Raw genomic sequence first — 22311 nt, 5'->3', positions numbered from 1 at the left:
AACTATCCTTCTCCAGGTCGGTGGCATTTGCATGCTTGCACGTGTGTGTGTGTGTGCGAGTGGCTCGTGCCACTCGGACGGCTTGCGCAACGGCCCATGTGCGTTTATGCGTGTATTTTTTGTGTGTGTTATGCTACCGCTTCCAAAGACCGTCGCATCGAAGCCTACTGAGCACGTTGAACCGTTTCCTTCTACACAGAGAAGCACGCACACAGCCACACAGCCGCTTGCGTCTGTATGCGTGCGTCTCTTTTGAACACACAGTGAAGCGCACGGAGAAACGCGCAGAAAGAGGAATGTGGAGAAACGGGCACCACCGTTCACCAACATAAAACCATGCCTCTTTCCTCTTCCTTCTCCCTCCTCGTACGCGTCCGCTGTTCAATGTGTTTGATATATTATTTGTATAAAAAGGAGCAGATGTTGAGTTTTATCTTCCACACACATACATTCCTTCCACATCCAGCCATTCCCACCGCTCGTTCGGTCCTTTCCCTGTAGGGTCTTTCCATTAAATTCACCCCGTCCCTTCTCGCCGCTACTTTCCCCTTCCTCACCAAGGGGTCCTGCTGCTTTGTCATTCGCGCAGTGTAGCGCGCAGGACCAACGAAGCACGACCAGCCGGCACAGCGCACACATAAGGGCTTTTCTCGGCCGACCGTGTCTCGTTTTGTGTCCTCTCTCTTTCTCTCTCTTTCTTCCCTTTTCACGTTCTCTGTGACATTCTGTGGTCCTTTTAGCCTTTGTTGCTTTTCCTCTCACTCTCTTTCTCTCTTAATCTATCTGCTTCCTCTTTTGTCGCCTTCGTTTTTTCACCTCTAACTTTGTCGCATTACTAGTACGCGCGTTCAACGCACCACGTTTGCGCAACCGTGTACACGGTGTGTGTGTCTCATGAGCGCACGAGACAGTGCTGGCAGACGGGCTTGACTAACGCTTGACAGGCTTCAAGCTCTTGCTTCAGCATAACTTCACCTCCTTCAGCAACCGTTTTAAGGTTCTACCAACAACCGCAGCAGTGCTCAACCACTGCTCATCGTAATCGATCGAACGGATTTTGGGAGAATTTTCGGGAAAAAAATGTCTTGCAGGGCGGTACCGAGCTTCTTGAGGTGCGTTCTGAGCCTAGTTGCAAAACTTGTGTGATGAAGAAATTTGGAATGAATTATAATATAACATACACAAACGGTAATGGTTTTGGGAGTTTCTGACATTCGGATCTTTGACAGAGAAACACTAAACAGAAATTTTGACATGATCAAGTAGATATGATATCATGGAGCGATGCAAAGTAGCTCTTTTCAACAAGTAGAGGACGTCTGCTCAATGTCTGCTTAGCGAGGAGAGAGCTCTACGTAGCTCCGTACGCTCCACACTGCATGTGGCTCAACATATTCCATGTAGGTCCACAGTACTCCTGACACTTTACACAACCTGTGTAGCTCTTCAAACTCTCGTCGAGCTCCACAAGCTCTCTGTAGCTCTACACACGCAAAAGCGTGGTTTACAGTATTGTGGAGTACGAAAAAGTGCGATGAGTAAAGTTGGCAAAAATCTGGAATCGACTCCGATCCAACCCCGATAATTTCAGAACCAACTCCAGAAGGCAGTTACGCCCAGCATTATCCGGAGTCATTCGGAGTCGTATGGACCTGTCCTGAATCGCTCGGAGTCGCTCGGAGTTGGAGTTTTTCGGAGTTCGGAGTGCCAGAGGCCGGAGTGGACAGAAGTCGAAGTCATTCAGAGTCGTCCAGAGTGGAACAGAGTCAACTGGAGCCGTCCAGTACGATGTTTCTTATGATCAAACCAAGGCTTGTTTCCAAGGCCGACTCCGGACAACTCCAGGCAACTCCGGGCAACTCTGGGTTACTCTGGATAACTACAGACGACTCCGGATGACTCCGAACGACTCTGAACGACTCCAACTCCGGACGACTCTGCACGACTCCAGATGACTCCGGACGACTCTGCACGACTCCAGACGACTCTGGACGACTCCAACTCCGACTTCCGAACAATATTCAGAATCGGATCGGAGTCGCGGGTGCGCTCCAGCAAGCATATCACTAGGGACGGTTAACTCCTTCTTTGGGTAAATTGTGCAAAATAAAAAGAGATATCTTTGTGGAATTCAGGACCAAGGAGCATGCTCAGAGCCTTCACTCTCAGAGTAAGGAGAGAGCTCCCTGTGGCGAATGAGCTCCTTAGACCGCAGTATCTTCCCGAGATAACACCCAATCCAAGATCACACAGACACACAGGGGGCTATCCTTTTTGTCTTTCCACGCCTTTTCTCTCTCAAAAACACCATCCATCTTGCCCTTAGACTCGTTGCTTCGGACTCTCAAACTCCACATTTCGCTTTCATCGCCAAAGAACTGCTCGCCGTGTTGTCGGGAAAAACACATCGCCCTCATAAACTACGAATAAAAATGCATAATTTCCCAGATGTTTTCCATTCCGCGGTGCCGGTTTGCACGCGCCATGCACAGACCGAAGCTGTTGATAGACATCCATCAACAAAAGGGAAGCGAAACGAAAACGAAAACGAAAAGGAAAGGCAAGAAGAGCCGCACAGCCCCGCACAGGGAGAATGCTCCCGAACTTCGGCCCCTGTCCTGCTCCATCTACGCCTTTTGAAGTGTTGAATTCCGATCCGATCTGAACGCCGCTACAGCATGTCTCACACACCCAGCATGCCCCTGCTTACCGTGCCCCTTATTGTTAATGCGAACAGCTCCACAGAGCTGTGCTAAAAAAGACCGCCGTCCAGGACTTGACAGCCATTGTCCTGTGTATGTATTAACCCCGTTTCCCTTTCCTCCTCTCTCCTTCTTTGTGTATGTGTGTACAACAACAGCAGGACGCGCTTTTTTGTTTTGTTGGTCTTGCAGAGATCAACAGCCGCACAGCAAAACTGGTGAGGCCAACGCACACACACACACACACACACCACGATCCAATTTCGGCGCATGCAAAACCGGCGACCGGCGAAGCTGATTAAAAAGTAAAATTTATGATCTACTGGTAGCATAATTCTTCACGATGGGCCCATTCGTCTCCTTCTTTCCATGTGTGTGTGTCGATGGGGCTTACTCACGGGCTGTTTGGTTCGTCCTTGGTGCTACGCGAGCATCGGCCAGCGTCCAGTAAAGGATATGCTGCCGTACAACTACACATACACACACACACACACACACACACACACACACACACACACACAAACGATCGAGTGAGATGATTTGCGTTGACTGCTTTATGACTGCTGCACGCCATTGAAGCACGGGGATCGATTTATTATTATTTTTTGTTACATTTTCCATTATCTGTTCTGGCCTTTTTCTGTTTAATTTTGCTGATGATGGAGCATTATAATGGGAGAATGTAAGAAGGATGTTACTTTAAAGAGGATATTCTTGCCCCAAAGAGGACAAAATTCAATAGAAAATGTGTTGTAATGTCATCAAATGAATAAATAATGCGGCAAACGACGAATCTTCTGTTGAATCAGCACGATCATGTACTCTTTACTCGATCTTCACTCACTGCAGGCCCGCTTCGAATCCGCTTCCCGCTAATTTCCCGAGTACAGTGAGCACACGCAACAGCTCGGGAACCAGTAGGTGTCGACGTACAGTGTCCGGCCGGTCGGGTCCAGCGTGACCAGCCGCTTCTGCACGTACCGCTGCTCGCACCGGGAGCTGTATCCGATCGGAAAGCTGCACAGGTTGGAGCACTCCGTTGACCTAGTTTTCCACGTGTTTCAAAACCACGCAACGGTAGGGAAGTGAACGCAAAACGAGAGAGCAAAAACAGCAGCAGCAGGTTAATGTACTGTACGCCGAAGAAGGGGGAATCGCCAGCCGTTTTAAGGGGTGGCTAGGTGGCTAGGGCAATTGACACCGAGCAATTCACACCGCGATGGAATGCTGCTCGAGGTATTTCGTCAACAGCAATGCCGATAAGGACAAAGCGTGTGCGTGTGTGTGCGGATAGGGCATAGCGGCCCTAACTCTGAGCTCTTCTTCCGATTTCCGTCGTCGAACTCGGAAAGGGAAAGGATCCGGAGGGGTTCCAATGATGTTTCGGGGGTTTTTTGTTTTGAACAGAAAAGGGGATGATGGCGAAGAAGCGTTTCACCCCTGGTACTTGTCAATGCAAAATGTTTTCCCGCGTTGTATCGATGTTGAAACCCCCCTCGGAAATGTAAAAATCGGGATATTGACAATGGAAAACGTTGCTTTGCGTTGAGTTGGGTCAGGGAATAATACTTTGATCAGGTTGGAATTATAGGGTATGGAAAAAGTGATAAAGAGAGCTTCAAGATGTTGAGAACAGATTGATTAATAGAGAAACTCAAGGTTAAACTATACATAATTAAAAAAGAAAGCAATTTTTGTTTGAATATACAGAAATATGACAATTTTAGCAAAGACACAAACCACAACGTGTGCTTCAGTACAGTTGCCACCAGATGACGCCACAAAACACTTAACGAAACGGTTAAAATTCAAACATTTTGCAAATACTCACGCACAAACTTCCGTTTTTACGAGCTGCCGCGAGTTTTCCTGATTCACCACAAACATCCAGTTGCCTGTAATTATTTGCGAAAGTGTTGATCAAGTGAAAGAGTTCACATTTTACACCCATTTCCGTTACCTTTCGTGTTGAGTGCCGTCTGCGGTGTAATGTATCGTTCCCGCACGCTGCACAGCGTTTCCTTCACACCATCCGCCGCTTGTCGCTTTGCGCGAGTGTTTTTCGCCAGCAAACGCTCGTAAACGGTTTCATTTACCATGGATGGCAATCGGAAGGGTGTTGGTTCGTTGTCGAACGGATCGGCAGGTCCATCTGCCCTTCGTAATGCAGCCAACCGGGCCTCGCGTCGATGCCGATCGGACAAATCACGGGCGAAGCGCTTCAACCAATCAGCCGGACTGTACTGCGTTACTGGAGAGCTTGAGGAAGGCGAATTCGACGCAGAACCCCCGGGGGATGGATAAAAGTATCCTTGTCGATCCGGCTGCCGGTTGTACATTGGCGCGCGAACGTACGAGTTGTAGTGGTACGAGTGCTGTGGCTTGGGAATGTAGATCGGCTGTGGAACCGGTGCCGGACGCTTCGCCTCGTAGTTTACCGTGCCGAGTGATTGTTGCGTTGGTGTAAGGTAGCTGTACCCAGGGCTGGAATGCTTAGGCGCCTGTGGCTTGGAAGCTTGATCCATCGCCGCAAATGACCCATAAAAGTGATGATAATGATGGTGCAGATGTTCCTCCTCGTCCAGCGGTTTGTTCGCACCAAAGTCGACCATCTCTTCGCTGGCAATGATGCGCTGATAGCCGAGCGTTTCCACCAGATGCTTAATGAGGTAGCTGAGAAGAGAGAGAGAGAGAGGGGGAGCATTATCTGTGTAGGTGTGTACTGTTGAAGGGAGGGTAATAAAGTGCAACTACTCACGCAGGATAATCGGGATTCGTTTCACAAAAAGTGGATCCAGGTGAGACACACTTGGGCGTCATTCCGGGTGGGGCGGGAACGAATGCGCAAGGGCTTTGGCCGTACGTGCCACAGGCGGGCTTTTGGGGAGCGAGTGTTGGATGGGGATAGGGCGAAGGAGTTCCCAGTGTGCGCGAAAGATGATTGAGGGACAAAATCTGTGAAAGGGATTTCATTAATTGGAAGTTATTTTATGAGTAGTTTGAAAAGGAGATGCGAAATTAACTTACCATCAATAGCAATGTAGAATGCAACATCTTGTTATGAACCATTTTTAAAGTTGTTTTATGAATCAATTAATAAGTTAATGGCTAAACAATGCTCTGCAAAAACAAAACACTTTTTATGCAATTTAAATAGCATAATTTAATTAGAATGCTCTAAACCAATCATTAAAATGTAACCGTAATCATGTCACAATTGAGCGTTGCTTGTTGCAAGCCATGGCAGTTACTGTTTTGTCATCTTCTTGGGGCAGATTCATATCAAACAAAGCAGGCCGTTGCACAAGCTTAGCTCTAACCGATCAACTCCCGATGGCAACCTAAGACCTGCAGCAAGCTTTTGTTGAGAGTTGAGTGTATGTGTGAATAATCCTAATCAAGCGACGCTGGTCTGTCATTAGATTGAGCTGTTTCTTCATTTTAATTTGCTCACTCTCCTGCTCTCTCTCTACGTTACATGCTAATAATCACTTTTTAGGAAGCCGCGCCATATATAATTGCGTTATTACTGCATAATTTCTATAAATTCCCATTCTTTAGGCGTACTTTTTATCAAGCACACACACACACACCCTACACACATCAAAGAAAGCATAAAAACCTTTCCCCCGCCATCTCAAACATTGCTCTACGGTCTTTTCTCTTTCCCAGTAAATGATAATTTTCCATCCTCCATTCTTACACCTTACCCCCCCCCCCCCTCCCTTACTGACTTTCCTTTTCATTGCACAAATTAGTACCGTCGGGTGGGAAACAGCGCAGCGATCGCAAGCATCTGTACGACAATACAACACCGAAATGGGCGAGCCGCCGCCACACCGCCGATCAAATGACATCAATGCGCGCGCTGCCGCCGTCGCCGCGTAAGCGACGAACCTGCGCCAAATTGGTTGCGATTAATGCTCGAGAAGCCGTTTTCCGTCTGGCGCAAGTCTGGACAAATTTAGTTTGGCTCCGTGAGGCGTTTTTAGCTTTTTTGTTAATTCTTTGCTTCGTGTGTCTTTTGTGCCTTTTTCCCGGTTCGCTATGGCGCAGCTGGACGGAACAACGTCAATGTGTTGTCTCCGTGGTTTGTACTGCCATTAAAATGTATAAAGAAGTAAAGGGTGTATTCTACCACTTTTTGAACTGCAAGATGACACATTACAACCTTTAACCCGCAGAAAATGACTTAATCTATTCTTGGTAATCGATTTTTGTGCCTGTGTAGATACAAGTACTAAAAACGATCTTCAACAAGGGGTACACCTTCATTGTTTGAGCTACCAAGCAAAATCTACGAACTCTGCACTGCAAGTTCACATGTGCGTACGAGTCAAGTCAATTCCCTTTGCAACACGACACCGAGACCGTGTAAGGGAAAGTGTGTGTCAACGATCAACGATCGTGGTAAAGATCAAGGTACGGTGCGATGCACTCACTGACAGAATTTAGTACTCAGATAAGTGACAAGGACAAACCTTTTTAAGCGCTTCATAAAATGGGCAAAATATCCAAAAGCAGCCCATAATTTCGATGAATTATTTGTACACACATTCTCTTACATTACTTGATAGGATGGATCAGTAGGAGGCCACCGATGACTGGTAATTAAGAAGATCATCACCACGAACAGCACATCCATCGTTTGATCGTCTGAGACCAAGTCATCACAAAGCCATCCATTCCCCTAAAGATACACAGCCACCTGTGTTAGTACTGATTCGTTCTAGTTGATATCTCACTTAAGTGGCCCAATTTGCGGAGGCTCAAAGTGTTCGTGTACGTCCTATTTTTTGCTCCCTTCCTTCAACACTTCGTCACACGTTAGTCGAAGGTCAAACGGTGGTTTAAGACACATGTAAGTGCGTTTCATTTCGTAAGCTATGGGGTGACAAATCCTCTCCACAAGCAACACCAAAAACAGTAGCACAACTAGATCCGGCAGGGAAGTATCTCTTCTTCGCACACAGGATGATCTACGCATCTATATGGTACACTGTTGGTAGACAAACCTTCTGAAATTTCGACGACTTCCGCGACACACGCGACTTTAGTGCGACCGAACGCGAAGCCTTCTCACCGCTGACTGACTAAGCTGACGGTGCGGCAAGACCGCTCATTTGCCCCTCACACCCCTTTCAATGAAGGTGGGAGAAGCTTGCGATGGGAAGCTTATGATACTTCAAACCCATCAACTTCATCTTTATCTTCAGCGCATCAGCTGGATGCGTACGCATGATCGTACACGCGACAGGTTGCCTACACACGCCTACAAACGCCACTTGTTGTTAGCAGTGTGTTTAACCGCGGAACATTGAACTTGAACCGTGGTGAGATCTTTGCGATCTTTGCGAGTGCACGGGGGCCGCCGTATGAGATTGACTGTGATATGAGTCACACACAAGCGCCGTGCTCTATATAGGGAGCAGGGCTCAAACAAAAAATGGGTCTTTGATGTTGATCACAAAACGATTCGCAGTACAGACAAACACTTTAGGGTGATTTTCTCTCAATTTACATCTGCTTTTTTTGTGTGTATACTGTGCGATTATGCGGAGTATGAAGCATTAATCAGTGTGTGGCGATGCTGCACTATCTAATTAATGTATCTGTATATGAAATAAGCATCACTTTCTTAACCCACAACCAAACATACAATTCAAACACAGTTCAAATAAAGCATAAATGGTACTTGTTCTCGAGGAACTGGGATTTCCCATGTGTTGTGGGCACTACAGGAAACCCTCTTCGTATCCGTTTTTGTAGACGACACTATGCGGCCAGCCAAAACTCTTTACGTTTTAATGATGTTTCTAACCATCTCATCATTACTGAGGTAAATTTTCCTCCTTTCTTTACCCAGTGCAAAGTGTGTACCAGATTTACCAGATTTTCACGGTTAACCACCAATCGGCTCGCTCGTGAGCCTTAGATGCTTCGTCATGATGGCGCATCGGGCGTCGGTGGTGAGGTGCGGTCGGTGGTGGTAGTCGTTGGGAGGTTTCGTCTAGACGGTGTACCGGAAAAGGGCAAGCACCTTTCCGTTCGACAAGTGTTTGCGCGTGCCAAATTCATTCACAGAACCGCGCGTGGCTCGCAAACGCGAAAAGGGACCTGAGTATGACGTCACTGAGAAAGGAAATGATACGGGGCAGGGAAGAACAGGATGTGGATCGCTGCTTTTGTGTTGTTGGCAGTTGTAGAAACCAATGAAGTTTCTTTTGACTGAATTTTTTACGGAGAAAACCCAGCAACAGTTTTATTCTCCCGAAAGATAAACAAAACGGTTGAATTTGAAATGTGTGCTAAATAGCGCCATCTAGCGGGGGATAGCGGAAGCTTTTATTTAGCACAACACCAACCGAAAGACACAGTGCAGTGATTATTTGTATGTTTGTTTTATAAACTTTATCTCATATTTTCATTTAAATGAAGCAATTTAATTAACACCACAAAACGACACTAATACAAACGTTTTTTTGGTTTACATTCACATCAAAGAGAATGGGACAGAGTGCCATCGTTGAACTCTTTATTTTGGGGCAGGTTTTGAAAACGACAGGGGAAAGAGAGAGTGCTTTTAGGCGATGAAAATTACTTAACAGACATTTTGGGAATCCATCACTCTCTCTCTCTCTCTCTCCCTCTGTGTCATACTATTTTGTTTTACAATAATGTTGCTATGTGTTCAAATTTACGTTACACGAGATTAACATTTGGTTAGAGGTTCTCTTTTATACTAAACATTGCATTTCTTTTTGTAGTTGTGTGTTTTTGTTCTTTCTCGGGTGTCTCGGGAGTATTTGTGAGCGGGCAAAGCGATAACAGAATATAGTTATATTATTTAATAGGACAAAAATAAACGTAATTTTAACCTACGGATCGTTTAACCAATAACGATTGAATTAACAATTACTATCGGAAGAAGGAAAAACAAGGGCAAGAAGTCCGAAATTAACGATAATACGACGTGTGTGTGATGATGGGGGTTTCGATCGAATTTCCAATCCTTTTTCTACTATTATAAATCGCTCCTGGGAGCTACCAGTAGATTCAATCATCTCTTGTGTGTCTGTGTGTGTGTTTTTTTCTTATTCTGTTTTATCCTCTACAATACACAGGTCGCCTTATACAATTGCTTTATTAAACATGTTGATATATAAAATAAACCAAATCTAAACATCAATACGCAGCTTCAATGCTCTACTGCCACGTGTGGATTATAATTTCGTTCTACTTGTTGATGTGTGTTGTGTGTGTGTTTGTAACGATAGGTACGACAACGCTTCTAACGGGGCAGCGGCTCATCCTCTTGCCACTTCCTAACCCACGGAAGGGGGAGGATTGTGGAGCGCACACACACATTGGCTTTTTGTTTTGGTAAAACATCGAAAAACGCGATATTAATACGATTTTGTTCTCCATTCCAACATCCCCAAGGTCTCATGACAACACACACACACGCGCGGTTTAGTTCCTCCTGGAATGTGCCCACTTTCCAACGAGAGGGTTTAATGTTTTCCTTTCTAGAGGGAGCTTTTGTGTAACACGCAGGGCAAGGATTTTCCCTAATTTTCCCTCGGCATTGGCATTCCTCCTCTGGATGGTTGAGAGGTCCTCTTGCCTATCGGTTGTCAGAGCGCGCACCATAACAACATGCAGTGTGGATTTGTGTTTGTGGATTTCCTCCATATCGGACTAGGTTTCCAACGGTCAAATGGAACGGTTCTCCCTCTTCTTACGCTAATGTGAGAGAGTGGTTTGTTTATCTGTGTTGTGTGTGTATGTTTACGATATCTGCGATCTGGTAATCTTGCAATCTTCCACTACCGTTCGCTCTCTCTATCTCCCTCGCTGGGGCATTTTCAGTCCCATTTAGCTACATATACATGTGTGTATATATAGTATATAATATATTATTGCACAAAACTATGTCTGCTCTCCTTTTCCTACATATTATAATCATCCATTTTGTTTTCTCCACTCTCCACTCCACTTCCACTCAAGAAATCACTCAAATTGCGGAATGAAAGCCTGGATTTTTTTGTTTTCAGTTCGATTAAATATATGCGATTATGATGCTACTGCTGCTGGTCTGTGTGTTTGACCACAATCATTACACGTATTTTGTTCTAGCCATCGATTGCGTATGGAGCTGCCTTGTCTTGTGCACAATTTCCCATGCTGCGGCGCTGAATATCTTATTGCTGCGTTGCACAATAAGCAACAACGCTTCATCGCACACACGTGTTGTTCCGGAAAATTGGCGCACACAAAACAGGCAACTATCCGCGCTTCGATTTTGTTTCACACTCCTTCCCTTTCCATCCATTTCGCTAACGGGGTGTGTATCATTGATAACTTAAAAGGCAAACACAAAACGCATCCACACACACCTGCAACGCGCCTGCCACACACACGACCTTGTCATTTTGTAAAAAAAAACATGTAAGGGGAAATTATCAATTCTACGTACAGAAAATGTGTATCATCTATCGTTTGCCTAACACGCCTCCTAGCAGAATACTTGTGAAGCCGAGGCGGTATCATTCTTCCAGACCCCCCCAGCACTGATTGCGAACTAGCGAGATCATCGTGGTTTGATTGGTTCCGCTACTGGGGAGTATCTCTCTCTCGTTTGGCCTGGTTTTCCCTCCCTTCTTCAAAGCTCTTAGTCTTAGTGCCGATACACGTTCGGAATAGCCAAACGTAATAGTTAGTAGATCATACACATATAAATGGTAAGATTAGTCTCTCTCTCGCTTACGCAAAACAGCAGCATCACCAAAATAAAGCGTCGTTTGCTGATTTCCCATTTTCGAGCATTGGTGTCGGGGTTTTTTGCTTTCTTTTCTCTTTCTTCCATTGCTTCCGAATGGCAAACAAAAAAACCTAAATGGTATGTAAATAAACTAAGGTGTTAAAACAAACACAAACAAAAACACTAATGAACAGCGAAAAAAAAACCATACACAAAAACACATAATACAACAAATAACAGGCGACGAGCAGCGCGGTAGCGGGGGGTAACACACACACACACTTGTTTTGCGCTCGGCTTCGGGCAACTTAAAGGTTGATAATGTTTCGCTCTTCCAGGCTGTCCTTTAGCTGATTGAACAGCTGCAGCTGCTCTTCGGGCTTAAGATTGTATACCTATTACGAAGAAGAAAGAGACAGAATTTAGTTGAAAAATGATAAAAATCACATTCCATCCACATCTTACCATGTTTAGCAGCTTCTGCGGTGAAGCGTAACGGATGAAGCTGGAGATGTAAACGTTCACAAACGTTGCCATCAAGAATTGACAGTCGAAACGATCCATAATGCCACCGTGTCCGGGAATCATATCGCCGAAATCCTACAAAAACATAGCAACGAAAGGGATTAGCAAATCTATCTTCCTTCTCTACTACCGTCCATCACAGCATGTACCTTAATCTTAAACGCACGCTTAAATCCGGAAGCAAAGAAGCCACCGAACGGTCCAATCACCGAGCTGAAGATGCTCATCGAGAGCGAGTGCAGGAGGAACGGATACATCGTGATCGTTTTGCTTGCGCCAAACTGCAATTAGAAAGCAATTAATAAAGACAAAACCCCTTACACACACCAATGCACCACCAAAACGCGAATGCCTTACCAATGCGATGCTGTACTCCTGCGGCCGGAACAGATAGCTCGGCTCACACTCAATGATCATGCGTCCCTCCGTCTCCGAGTACTCGATCGGGCAGACGAAGAACTGGAACTGGCACAGGAAGTACGACGCAATCAGGCCAAAGATGACCGTCGCAAACCCACCGCCAATGAAGCCTTCCCACGTTTTCTTCGGGCTAAGCTGTATCAGCGGTGTGCGGCCAAAGAAGAACCCAAACATGTACGCCATCACATCGTTACACACGATCATCGATACGGGCACGATGAACCAGATCAACCCTTCGAAAATGTTCTGTATGATCAGGTAGCTCTGCGTGACGACGATCAGCAGCGCCACGTGCGTCCAGGCGAACAGGCTGAACTGCTTCATGTAGTACTTCTTCACCAGGGACAGCACGAACCAGACAAAGCCGATGCAGTACAGACAGAACGACAGGAAGCGATGGTACTTGACTAGAAAACGTAGCGAGTCCTAAGAGAAGAGGGCAAAAAAGCGTTACAAAATAATTTGGGAATTTGCAAGGACACAAGTGCCACTTACCACGCGGCTCACTGCAACACCGAAGTAGTCGACCAGATTTTCGCCGTAGAAGAAGTAGTTGGACGTAAGCAGGAAGTACCAGGACAGGCTGCGGAACCAGGGCAGCCCGTGGATGCGGTACACGGAGTAGCCGATCGAGATAATCTCCTGGAAGCATTTCACCTGCACGGCTAGAGCCTATGAGAGAGCACATGAGAAGATAATAATATTAATATTTTGATTCAACAAAAAGCTCAAAGCCTTCATAAAACATCCTTAAAAGTAGCAGCTTTCCTTGTAGCCTCAACAAAGTCATATATTAATTGGATTTGCACCAATCAAGGTCTCGGCCCTTTGGTAAGCCTCCCTTGTACTAGTTTCCAGCGTCCTCCAGCGTCGGCAAACACACCGGGAAGATGGTACATGTGTCTAAGCAGGCGGTTAAAAGTGCAGTTCGCGTGCAGTTCCGCCTCGCCGCACTGCCGCCACCGCCGCTACGACCAAGAGCAAATGTTTTGACGGCTCTTCGGTCGGTCGCAGTTGTATGCGTGATGCCATCATGTATGCTGGGGGAAGGTCGCCTATAGCAACCGCCCAGACGGACCGCGATGATCACCTGCGCCGGAGCAACCGCGGTTATAGAGATACCACCAGCTGCCCGCACTCATAACACACGCACACACAAGCAGGGGTTGATGTTGCTGCTGCTTCTCTTGCTTGTTTGATCGTAGCTGCAGCAACCCTTACGTTCTCAGCGCTCTCGCTCTCCCTCTAAGAGTGGGGAGATGCGTTGCGCATCGCCGGATGATCGTTTCCATGTCTCTCTCGCGTGTGTATGTGTGTTTGTTTGTGCGTTGTTTGTTTGTTTGTGTGCGTGAAATAAGAGGGCTACGGAGGCATCCCCAAAGGTGAGCCGATGTAACGCAATCATCATCATCGCCAGCAGCAGCAACAGAGTGCCTTCGCTGTCGGTGTCGGTGGTGTGCCCAGTAACAACCGAGTGCTGTTCCCGGTGTCCGTGTTCCGTATTCCTTGCCCGTACCCCCATAACAGTGTGTTTTCGTTGCTCGTGAAAATAGCTAACCTTCGCAACAACGCAACATAAAAGGCTTTCTTTCGGCCCTTGGTGCAAACATAAACACAAAGGCACTACAAAGGAGCACAACCGCCGTAGATACCGAGGAGGTGGCGCAGTGGTTTTACGTTGTTTGAGAATGAAAACGTTCGCTTTCTAGCCATTTGTTACGGCTGTTTGCTGTTTTGCAAAACACACCGAAAGGTCTGTTTTCTACCAAAAGGTGGAGAAAGTAAGCTGCAAACGTAAGCCGCCTCCACACACACCGAGCATCCGAAGCTTTCCACGCGGCGCAACTCCATCCGGTTAGAGCGAGAAAGGCAGATCGGTAGTTATTCCGCGCGGAACACCACGACGACGCAGCGGTTCCGCACTTTCCGCCCGCTGCGGCCTATCATTATTATTGTTATTAGTTCGCTTTCGCTCGGTCGTGGAGGAGGTCCGAAAAACGCGGCTGGGCCCACTGGCAAATTCATGCATTTCGCATCGCGTAACGCCTTCGAGTGGAAACTGCGGGAGTGGTGGTGGTGGTGGGAGTAGTAGCTTTTGCTGGACACGGGTTACCAGCCGTTCCGTTTCTCATCGATTGGTTCAGTGTGGTGCCTGCCCGTAGTCCGGGAAGGAAAGTGAACGTTGAGAGCGCAACAAGTCGTTTAATAATTTTGCTACAAAACAAAAAAAACAAAGCATAATATTGAGTGAATTTTAAACAAACAAATAAAAAAACAAAACGAGTGCATTGGTGAGATCATCGAGCATTTGTCTCGATCAAAACTGTCAAGACTGTGTGACGCGCGAGATAAACAACCCTTCTTGGTGTGCGCTCTCAACTAAGAAACAAACGCACACACACACACTGTCAAAGAGACCGTACAATCCAAGTGTGCTGTGACTAATTTGATAAATAAACACAGAACCACCACGCGGAGCCCTCATTCCAACCGAACGACGGAGGGGTGGTTGCTGCTAAGATAGCGAAAGCGCAACGGCACGATGTCACTGCGCGCCATACAGAAGCGAGACAGGGAGAAATTATCGTCCTCCCAGCGGCAGCAGCAGCAGCAACAGTTTATCAGCCAGTATGGTGTTGGTGCTGCAATGTTGCCACCAAGCGGTGGCGGCGTGATGACGACGACGACGACACTGACGGCCCTGAAGATGACAGCTGCAGCCGGTGGCGGTGACGGTGGTGGCGGCGGTACCGTGCCCTCGGTTCAATCGATTCTACAGCACCAGCGGGCAAAGCGCCAGAACCAGCACCAGCAACAGCAGCAACAGCCAACCCACACATCGCCGCCCGCATTGAGACGGTCCAGCTCGTATCCGACACTGCTGTCCAGCAAACGCGCACGGAAGCAACAGCTGCGTCCGGTTCGATCGGAAAGTGATTTGCGTGTTTCAGGCAGTGTCGATCGTACTGGTGGTGCTCCTGGTGGTGGTGGTGATGCTACTGCCCTCCTGCCCGGAAGTGGGAACAGTTTCAGCACCAACAATCTCTACCTCGGTGCCAAATCGGAGGTGTGTTTGAAGACGCTCGCCGTGAAGAACACGGTAGTGCCAGCAGTAGGACTCCTCCGACCTGTCAGTAGTGGCGTGATGCAGCAATCGGCGCCGCCACTCGGTTCGGGTGGTAGTGTGCGGAGCGGCGGCACCGGATCGAGCACCGGATCACGCCGGCTGTACGAAAGTCGCCGGACGTCGGAGCTGAGCAGCAGCGATCTTGGCCCGAGCAAGTCCGAGATGCACCTGAAGGTGACCAGCGGCGCCGTCCGCATTCCGATCGTCGGCTACGAGGTGATGGAGGAGCGGGCCCGCTTCACGGTAAGTGTGTTTCACAGCCCGGCCCCATAAACGCACATACACAGGCGAGGCAAAGTGGCGCAAGCGTTCGCCACGGCACACGCATATGGTAAAGACGTAGTACGCCTGCGCGATAGAATTATAGCGTGTGGATGTGTGTGGTGATGTGAAGTAGTGTTTGTGCACATATGGCGTGATTCAAATGCTTTCAGAAGTAGAAGAGAACATTCTTCTCCGGACGCCGTGAAAAGGTCGATCATCTGGGTATTATTCTTTTGTGCTTCATCGTCTTGTTGCAGCGATCTTATCATGCAAATGGATCGTTCTTGTGTGGCAGCAATCTCTAAGCTGTTGACAGTTGATTAGCTCCCATGTAACGTTGTTGTGCAAATTGTGACAAACATTACCATGCAGGGTCACAGTAAACAATCCATTTCTTCCATCCGCGTCATCCAAAAGGCTAATCCGAGGGAAGGGAATTGACAGCTAATTTGCACACTGTGCCAAAGTGCCAACAGTTCTCACTCGTGCTTTTTGCTTGCAAAAGCCCCATTTGTTTCAACCTCGAACCTCGAACAGCGTATAGGATGATGATTGAGGTGAAGCAACGCTTGTTGTTATGAAAGGTAAATAATGATAGGGCGATTTTTCATCCACGCCATCCACACAGACGCAACCGCGTGGTCCCCGTAATTATTTGTACGTTTGAGGGCAAAACCAACCCCCGGCGAGAAGAAGTGCGAAAAAGGTGCAAAGTGGCATTATTATCACGCGCTCACGTAACCACAGTTTGAAGTTTTAGAAGTAACGTTTCGATACTTATAGTAAACTGAATTGCTGAATGCTCTTCCACCTCACCAGATTTTCAAACTGCGCATCGAAAACAGCATTTCGCACACCTGCTGGCTGGTGCTGCGCCGGTACACCGACTTTGTGCGGCTAAACAACAAACTGAGGCAGCTCTACCCGCACTGTGGTCTGGTGCTGCCGCGGAAGAAATGGTTCGGTGACAACTTTAGCAGCGGCTTCATCGACAACCGGATACAGGGGCTGCAGACGTTCATCGACACGATCCTGTCGGACGATGGGATGCGCACGTGCCAGGCGGTGCGGGACTTTTTCTGCCTCGACGAACCGCCCTCTTACTCGGAGAGTATGGAGGAGTCGAGGGTATGATGGGTGGAAGGAAGGAAACACTCCAAAATGGATGCACCATTAAAATGCGCTTTGGTACTTTCAGGTTATCTTTGAGGCGCAGGAAGAAACGATAGCACAGCTCAAGCAGCAACTCCAAGCCAAAGAGGATATGGTACAGGCGCTGCAAACGAAGCTCGCCACCGAGCTGAACCGCAACGCGATCTTAACTGACGTTGTGCGGTAAGTCAACCTTTCCAAATTCCAAAAGGAGCCAATGGGCAGCTTCATATATGCATTATTCTTGCACTCCGCCACCTTGCAGGAACAGTGTGGAAAATTGTGCCAAATGTTCAAAGACTGTCGATCAGCTGATGAAAGAGTCCGTCTACAAGTAGTGCGAGAGAGCGAGAGATCATCGTTTACCAATATCATCATCACCCTTCAATCCCTTCAACCTCAGTCCGCCGCGGACGTCTATAGTTTTAGCTTGTAAGCGTTTACAGCCTGTAAGACTGCCGCACGTCTGTGGATATGCTCGAAAGTTCGAAACTTGTGTTGCAATAAAACGAAATTGGTAGTTAAAATAATCAAATATAATCCCCAAAAAGCACATTCACACAGTACACATTCGTGTCTTCCTTACCGTAACCATCAGCGCTAGCGGACCACCGTAGATGATGAGACAGAAGCCGCTGATCATAATCATGGTAAAGATGCCACGTATCACCCAGTTCTTCCATCTGAAAGGGGGAGGGAGGAAAAAACAAGAAAACATTTTCATAAATAATTGTTTGTATAAAAACCGTATTGTTGTTATTCCGTCGTGTCTTTGTGTAAGGTTGTAATTGTAGCGTGTACGGAGGTTTGCTTCGTGCTTTATCGCTAAAAACCGCGCATTTCACGCTTGTAAAAAACAGCGCAAAACAGCGCGTCATTGCGCGACGGGACAAAGAGACATAAATTAAAATGGTCGCCAGGTTTGTGTGTGTGGACGAGAAGTAGTGCTCGGTCATGCCGAGGATCTTGACATTGAAGGCAGCTCGCGATGATATTTCGCGTACGGCAAAAGGTCTCCCCGGCGCACCGTGCCGCTATATCCAATTACTCTACACCTACAAATAGCCTATAGGCAAATGGTGGGCGCAAAACGGGGTAAAACACCTTCCATGACCTCCAAAAAACGGTTCTAGGCGAGTGTTTGCGTTGAGAAATTGGCTACAACCGGCTGAGTGTGTTTGTGGTGGTAGAACGTCGTTTCTAGATTTCACCGCAAAGCCCCCTTTTCTCAGCTGCATTCGATTTCTAATGCTTCCACCAATACCACACGCGTACCGACCGTTGCGGTTGGGGATTATTATTTCATTAGCAACAAGCTTAAATGCAGCTTCTACTTCTAGAACGACGGTGCAGCAGCAGCAGCAGTGCCTTCAACCAAACCAAGGTGATTCACTGCCACCGGCGGGGGGTAGCACCTTAATGTATGCGCCAGCGAGGGCACCGAACCGGAAGTTCAGAGGGGTGGGGGGGGGGTGAAGGGAGGTCAAAATAACACAATCGAACGGTGCGCGTCGGGGTTTATCAATTCGCTTTCAAAACGCACCTATCGGGCAGTCCGCTTAGCACATAGCCCAGCACCTCGGGCATTTTGTTCGTTCCCTGGGGAAGCTTTTTGGCCATCTCGTCGACGTACTTCTCGTCCGGCATTCGCTCCTCGGTTTCGGTTTCCGAATCGACCTAAAAGAAGAAAACAAAATGGAAAATGGAGTTAACGAAATACTGTCTCTCTTTGGATGTAATAACGGTTCACAATTTATTGAGCTTTTTTCCTTCCACTACTGTAGGTTTTAAGCTGCTTATTAAGCGTTACGTGGAAGCGTTAAGCCCAAAATCAACATTGGCGCATAATTACATTCGATGGACCAATTCAATGGAGCTTCGTGCAAACAGTGTGTGCCTCACTTTCGATTGTTAAATTAACAATTCACCCGACCTTCGACCGATGGAAGAAGCTCAGGCTTCCAAGGGGTGTATTGTTCCCAAGGTCTCTCGGGTGTTCGGCGTCGAGCTGTAAAGTGCAGCACTTACGAGCTGCATGAAATAGGTAAATATTGAAGGGTAAAATAGCACACACATTTCCATGTGATGCAACGAAACATTCAAATACTTTAAGATAAGGTTAAGATAAAGCTATCAAAACACGATTCTATTCCATGCGGAATGCACATGCTGTAACTCTTGCGCGGGATGACGCACGTGGCGGGCGAGAAGGAGTGATTTTACTAGCTTTTCAATAAAACACAAACCAAGAGCGGAGAAGAAAGCGATCGAACAAAAAGAAAAGAAAAAAAGATTTCTATTTACATCTTAACAACCCCAAACACACACAAAAAACCAAACCGGTTACTGTAAGCTCAGCTGGAATGTGCCCCTTCATTCTAGCCGATTTCTTCATTCTCCACGCGTACAACAAGCGCGTGTGCGTTGCAAGACGCCTGACGAAACCCTGTGGCTGTGCGTATGTACCGCGCTCCATGGCATCCTCCGATCGAATCTCTTTCACCCAAGGCCCAAGATTAGTCAGCACACATGACCAACGCATGGTAAGAAGGGTGTGCTGATAAAGAGCATGAGCCGTGTTTCTATTGTCGACGACGACGACGGCCGCCTATTATCACTCGCCTTTTAATGTTACATAATTTCTGCCCGCTGCTATCGGTTTTCCGGTCCAAGCAACGGCCTAAGTGTACCAACCAAACAAGTACCACGCACCACGACGACCGCGAAAGTGTAAACAACGCCGAAGCGCGACAACTTCACACCGCCGATGATGACGCGAGATCGTACCGGCCTGAACTTTGACTGTGGATGGCGCGATCGGATGGTGGTTCCGTTTTTACTTGTTTTCCTCACTTCGCTCTCACGATTTCAGCGCGAGTGGCGTGTAAAAAGCGGGTCAAAATATTGCAAAAAACAAAACAGAAATATGAACCGAGTGTGGGCGCGCTCCCATATGGCGTTCCCGCCGTGCTGTTGAAATGCTATTTTTAAACCATCTTTCTCTAGCATTGATTCAAAATTTCACCGACCTTACGCTGTCACTACTACTAATAGATGAACTCTAAAGGGGGGGGGGGGCACCAGCATCATGTATCTTGTTGCTCCAGCGTAATAGTAATTGGTGCGGGAAAAGCGCCAATCGATTGGAAAAATTGCATTTAAAAAATTAAGCAAATCTCGTAACAATTAGCTAATTTTACAAGGACAAATACGGGTCGATTTGGCGTGTAGCTTTTACATCATACAGGTGCGCCCAGCTCGTAGATTACAATTAGTGACCAGCCTACCAGCCCTACCGTTTGGGAAATTGGCACTGCCCGTGGGGGAAAGATTAAACTCCCCACGGACAGACAATCGATAGGCGATTGTGTCGCTTCGTCGATGGATTAAATGAATTGACAAAAAACACACACACACATTCGATCGTTCCTCCATGATAGGAAGGAGACGATTCTATGGCCATATGGGAACGGCTATTATGTGGTCGCCGCGTTACGAAACCTATTTCCCGCCTGGTGGGAATTGGATTACATGTCTTCCACCTGGCGGCAATGTAGGAGATGGAGGAGGAGGAGGAGGATGAATAGGAAGGCGCCAAGCCTCCCTCTGGTTTCGTGTGTGTGTATGTGTGTGTGTCGGTATGTAACGTCGTCTCTCTGGAAGGCATACATTTTTGCAGCAAATTTAATTAGTGGCCAATTGTGGCATGTTCGTGTGGTTGTGTGTGTGTACGTACACCATAAAGATAAGAGATGCACAACCGTCGCCATCTTCGTTCTATAAAAAGGGATAAGTTTAGGCTAAAAAGATACAAAAGAAAGGAACCCTCCACTTCTCTCAAGGCTTGCTTTTCCATTTTCCTCTAAAAACACGAAAAACGACGAGTCGTGTATGTTTACATTTCCGGACGCACAGGGCATGCCAACGTACGAACGGAAACGTTTGTTTTGCGTGTTGTTTGGGAGATGTCTTGTCTTCCTTGGAACATCCTTGGAAATGCGCTGCGCTGCCGACCGAAAAAACGGGAGAAAATGAGCGATTTATCTCTCGGCGGTTTGTTTTCCTTTCGCTCTCCCACAACAGTTGGAGAAAGAAGTATCCTCTACTTCCAGCCGTTGTGCTGTTGTGCATCATGTAAAATCGCGCACTATCCCGCTCTGTCCCATGCGCGCTCGGGTGATGAGCAGCAGCAACCAGGGATGGAAAGGAAAAATCGATAAATTGCGAACCGAATTTTCGCACAACATTTTTTGTTGTTGCACTTTTTGTTCAAAAGGGAAAACCTACATGGTCCGAATTTTCCGTGGTAGCACACTCCGGTGGTTGTTGTTGTTGTTGCGGCTGTTTAGGGCTTTCCTGTCCCTGTGGCTGTTGCTGCTGCTGCTGACCAGCATCCCCTTCCGCTAGCAACCTTCGCCTCAGCTCGGCACCTCCACCGTCGGTCGCGCTCATGCTGCTTTTATTTTGGTTCAACCGTTCGGACTGATGTCCTCGCGCACTTGGACTTTAAACACTGGGCCGATCGAATCACTCGTTGTACACTTGTCGCACACACCAACCCACACACCCAGAACAGGTGGAAGGAGGGAAACTTTTGCGACTTCCACACCAGACAGCCACCGACGGGTTACTCTACTGTGTGTGAGTAGCTTTGGTTGCTCCGATGAAAAAGAAAAAAACCCACCCCTCCGACGGCCGAGCGGAAAGTACACAAACGCGCGCGCACAAACACACACACACACAGGCGCACAAGCTTGGCCACCGGAACTGGCCACCAAACACAAACACACACACACACACAAACGCTCGTACACTTTCCACGGACGGGGTTATTGATCTCGGTCGGTATCTTCGGGGTTTGTGGTTGGGTGGGTTTAAGAATTTTCCGCACTGCTGATCCGAACGGAACGGGAAAGCCGCGGACGCTCCGAAAGACCGAACTGCACTGGCTGGCAGCACGCAAAACAATAGACGACGGCTCAACACAGACGGCGCTGGCTACAGGGTACGACGGACGGCCGTTCTCGGTACGTTCTGTGTCATCGTCTGCAGGGAAGTGCGTGCGTCGTGCGTGCGCCGTGCTGGGAGCGCTTTTCTTCCTCTCCTCTCTCTCTCTCTTTTCGCGGTATTGCAATGGGCTTTTGCACTGGAAAAGCGCGTGTGTGCGTGTGTTTTGGGGCTTCACATTCGCTTTTGAAGGGATTTTAAATGGAAATACTTTTGTAACTTTTCCGAGAGCCCACTGTTTGACAACAGCCAATTTGTTTAGACAGTTGCACAGTGGGTGTCTCCCTAGGACAGCGCCGCTGACAATAAGATGTTTTATTTTCAATAATTTTCCAAAAATAAAAACGATC

General features: G+C 47.5%; 3 protein-coding genes across 3 annotated transcripts; 1 reads left to right on the top strand and 2 right to left on the bottom strand.

Annotated features, from left to right (window-relative positions):
- Positions 1–3497: 3497 nt before the first annotated feature.
- Positions 3498–7785, bottom strand: LOC120894531 (protein spaetzle 5-like). Its single transcript, XM_040297176.1, has 6 exons — positions 7718–7785; positions 5730–5838; positions 5461–5657; positions 4663–5375; positions 4534–4597; positions 3498–3746 (listed from the first exon to the last, which is right to left on the bottom strand). Exons 2-6 carry the CDS (start codon positions 5769–5771, stop codon positions 3575–3577), a joined length of 1188 nt encoding a protein of 395 aa, XP_040153110.1. The 5' UTR covers positions 5772–5838; positions 7718–7785; the 3' UTR covers positions 3498–3574.
- A 1429-nt stretch (positions 7786–9214) lies between these two features.
- On the bottom strand, positions 9215–22200 carry LOC120903040 (phosphatidate cytidylyltransferase, photoreceptor-specific). Its single transcript, XM_040312231.1, has 8 exons — positions 21242–22200; positions 18498–18631; positions 17541–17637; positions 12907–13083; positions 12349–12837; positions 12141–12272; positions 11932–12066; positions 9215–11861 (listed from the first exon to the last, which is right to left on the bottom strand). The coding sequence occupies exons 1-8, from the start codon at positions 21404–21406 to the stop codon at positions 11775–11777; spliced, it is 1416 nt and encodes a 471-aa protein (XP_040168165.1). The 5' UTR covers positions 21407–22200; the 3' UTR covers positions 9215–11774.
- On the top strand, positions 13396–17520 carry LOC120903049. Its single transcript, XM_040312244.1, has 4 exons — positions 13396–15781; positions 16622–16930; positions 17001–17137; positions 17220–17520. Exons 1-4 carry the CDS (start codon positions 14954–14956, stop codon positions 17290–17292), a joined length of 1347 nt encoding a protein of 448 aa, XP_040168178.1. The 5' UTR covers positions 13396–14953; the 3' UTR covers positions 17293–17520.
- Positions 22201–22311: the final 111 nt, after the last annotated feature.

Source organism: Anopheles arabiensis, chromosome 2 (genome assembly GCF_016920715.1).
Source record: "Anopheles arabiensis isolate DONGOLA chromosome 2, AaraD3, whole genome shotgun sequence".
Taxonomy (NCBI): domain Eukaryota; kingdom Metazoa; phylum Arthropoda; class Insecta; order Diptera; family Culicidae; genus Anopheles; species Anopheles arabiensis.
This window is presented reverse-complemented; position numbering and strand designations above follow the sequence as displayed.